The sequence below is a fragment of the Lathyrus oleraceus genome, chromosome 5 (genome assembly GCF_024323335.1).
Source record: "Lathyrus oleraceus cultivar Zhongwan6 chromosome 5, CAAS_Psat_ZW6_1.0, whole genome shotgun sequence".
Taxonomy (NCBI): domain Eukaryota; kingdom Viridiplantae; phylum Streptophyta; class Magnoliopsida; order Fabales; family Fabaceae; genus Lathyrus; species Lathyrus oleraceus.
Genome location: NC_066583.1, coordinates 144,231,992 through 144,233,691, shown reverse-complemented (window position 1 = coordinate 144,233,691; position 1,700 = coordinate 144,231,992). Strand labels below are relative to the sequence as shown.

The 1,700-nt window shown below is 38.8% G+C and overlaps 1 protein-coding gene across 1 annotated transcript; it reads left to right on the top strand.

The window, feature by feature from the left end:
- The first annotated feature begins 528 nt into the window (after positions 1 to 528).
- On the top strand, positions 529 to 954 carry LOC127079308 (uncharacterized). Its single transcript, XM_051019709.1, has one exon. It carries the CDS (start codon positions 529 to 531, stop codon positions 952 to 954), a length of 426 nt encoding a protein of 141 aa, XP_050875666.1.
- The last annotated feature ends 746 nt before the right edge of the window (positions 955 to 1,700 follow it).

Genomic DNA, 1,700 nt, shown 5'->3' with positions numbered 1-1,700 from the left:
TTTACTGTTTCAAGTGCTTTGGAGAAGTTAAGTAATATTAATAACAACATGAGCATAACATTTAGAGCCTTTGTGTGGATGATGCAACGTGACAGTGATAAGTCTTTAGTCATATAAGAGTCCTAGTTTTTAGGATAGTTTGTTGAATTAATTTAGTCAACTTTGTTTCCTTATTTTTCGCTAGAAGTTAGTTGTAGTTTGTTACTACACGTTCATTTTGTTCTCTATTTATTTTACTGCATTTGACAAGGAATAAACAAGTCATTCCCAGTACTGTTAGTTGTTTTCTATTTAATTCTTGTTGCATCTAACAATATGGCATCAGAGCGTGACTTGAGAGAGATGGGTTCAAAATCAAACTTTGTTTCAGCATTCATTCCAAAGTTCGACGGTGACTATGATCATTGGAGCATGGTCATGGAGAATCTTCTTCGATCCAAGGAGTATTGGGTTGTTGTCGAATCAGGCTACAGTTAGTCTACGAGTATGGATGGGATGACACCAACGCAAAAACAGAACCCATAGAAGATGAAGCTGAAGGATTTAAAAGCTAAGAATTACTTGTTTCAGTCACTTGACAAGTCAATTCTGAAGACGATTACACAGAAGAAGACATCTAAACAACTGTGGGATTCCATGAAGATGAAGTGTCAAGGTAATGTTCGAGTGAAGAGAGCCCAGCTCATTCGTCTACGCCGGGACTTTGAGATTCTGGCAATGAAGCAGGGCGAATCGATAAATGATTACTTTGGTCGAGTAATGACAATTGAAAATGACATGAGGAATTATGGGGAAGATGTGAGTGGTGTCAAGATCGTTGAGAAGATTTTGAGAACACTTGCTGATAAATGGATTTACATTGTTTGTTCCATTGAGGAAGCCAGGGACATAGATCAACTCTTTGTGGATGCCTTACAAAGTTCTCTGATCGTTCATGAGAAAAAATTAAAATGAGATGGACGAGAAGAACATGATTTGAAAGTGACTCATGAAGAGGGCTATGGTGGAAGAGGACGAGAAAAAGTTTCTTTCAGATGAGGCTGTGGACAAGGTAGAGGCAGGGGTCGCCTAAACTGGAGCAAATATATGGTTGAGTGTTATAAGTGTCATAAGCTTGGACACTTTCAGTATGAGCGCCAAGCAAATTATGCAAATTTGGATGAATTGGAAGAGATGGTGCTAATGGCGTATACCGATATGCTTGGAGGTGATCGAGACGAGGTATGGTTTATTGACTCTGGATGTAGCAATCACATGTGTGGTGATTTATCTCTCTTATGTGATTTAGAAAAGGGGTTCAACAAGGTGGTAAGATTGGGGAATTATGCAAGCATGAATGTTGTTGAAAAGGGAAGTGTTCGATTGACTGTAAAAGGAGTGAATCACCTTGTACGGGATGTGTATTATGTACCACGGTTGAAGAATAATCTTCTCAGTGTTGGGAAACTGCGAGAAAGGGGTTTGGCTGTACTGATGCAGTCAAATATGTGTCGAATTTATCACCACATAAAGGGATTGATTTTCAAAATCACCATGGTTGCCAATCGAATGTTTATGTGGCTATCGAACACTCAATCAATCAAAAAGGAAAGAGCTGAAGAGTGTCTCCAAGTATTCACTCAAGACGTGGCTCATTTATGGCATCAAAGATTCGGTCATCTCAGCTACAAAGGATTAAAGATTTTGCAAACAAAAAGCAT

What these genes read in the sequence shown, in the direction of transcription:
- LOC127079308 (XM_051019709.1), top strand. Translation starts at nt 529, where the DNA reads ATGAAGCTGAAGGATTTAAAAGCTAAGAATTACTTGTTTCAGTCACTT.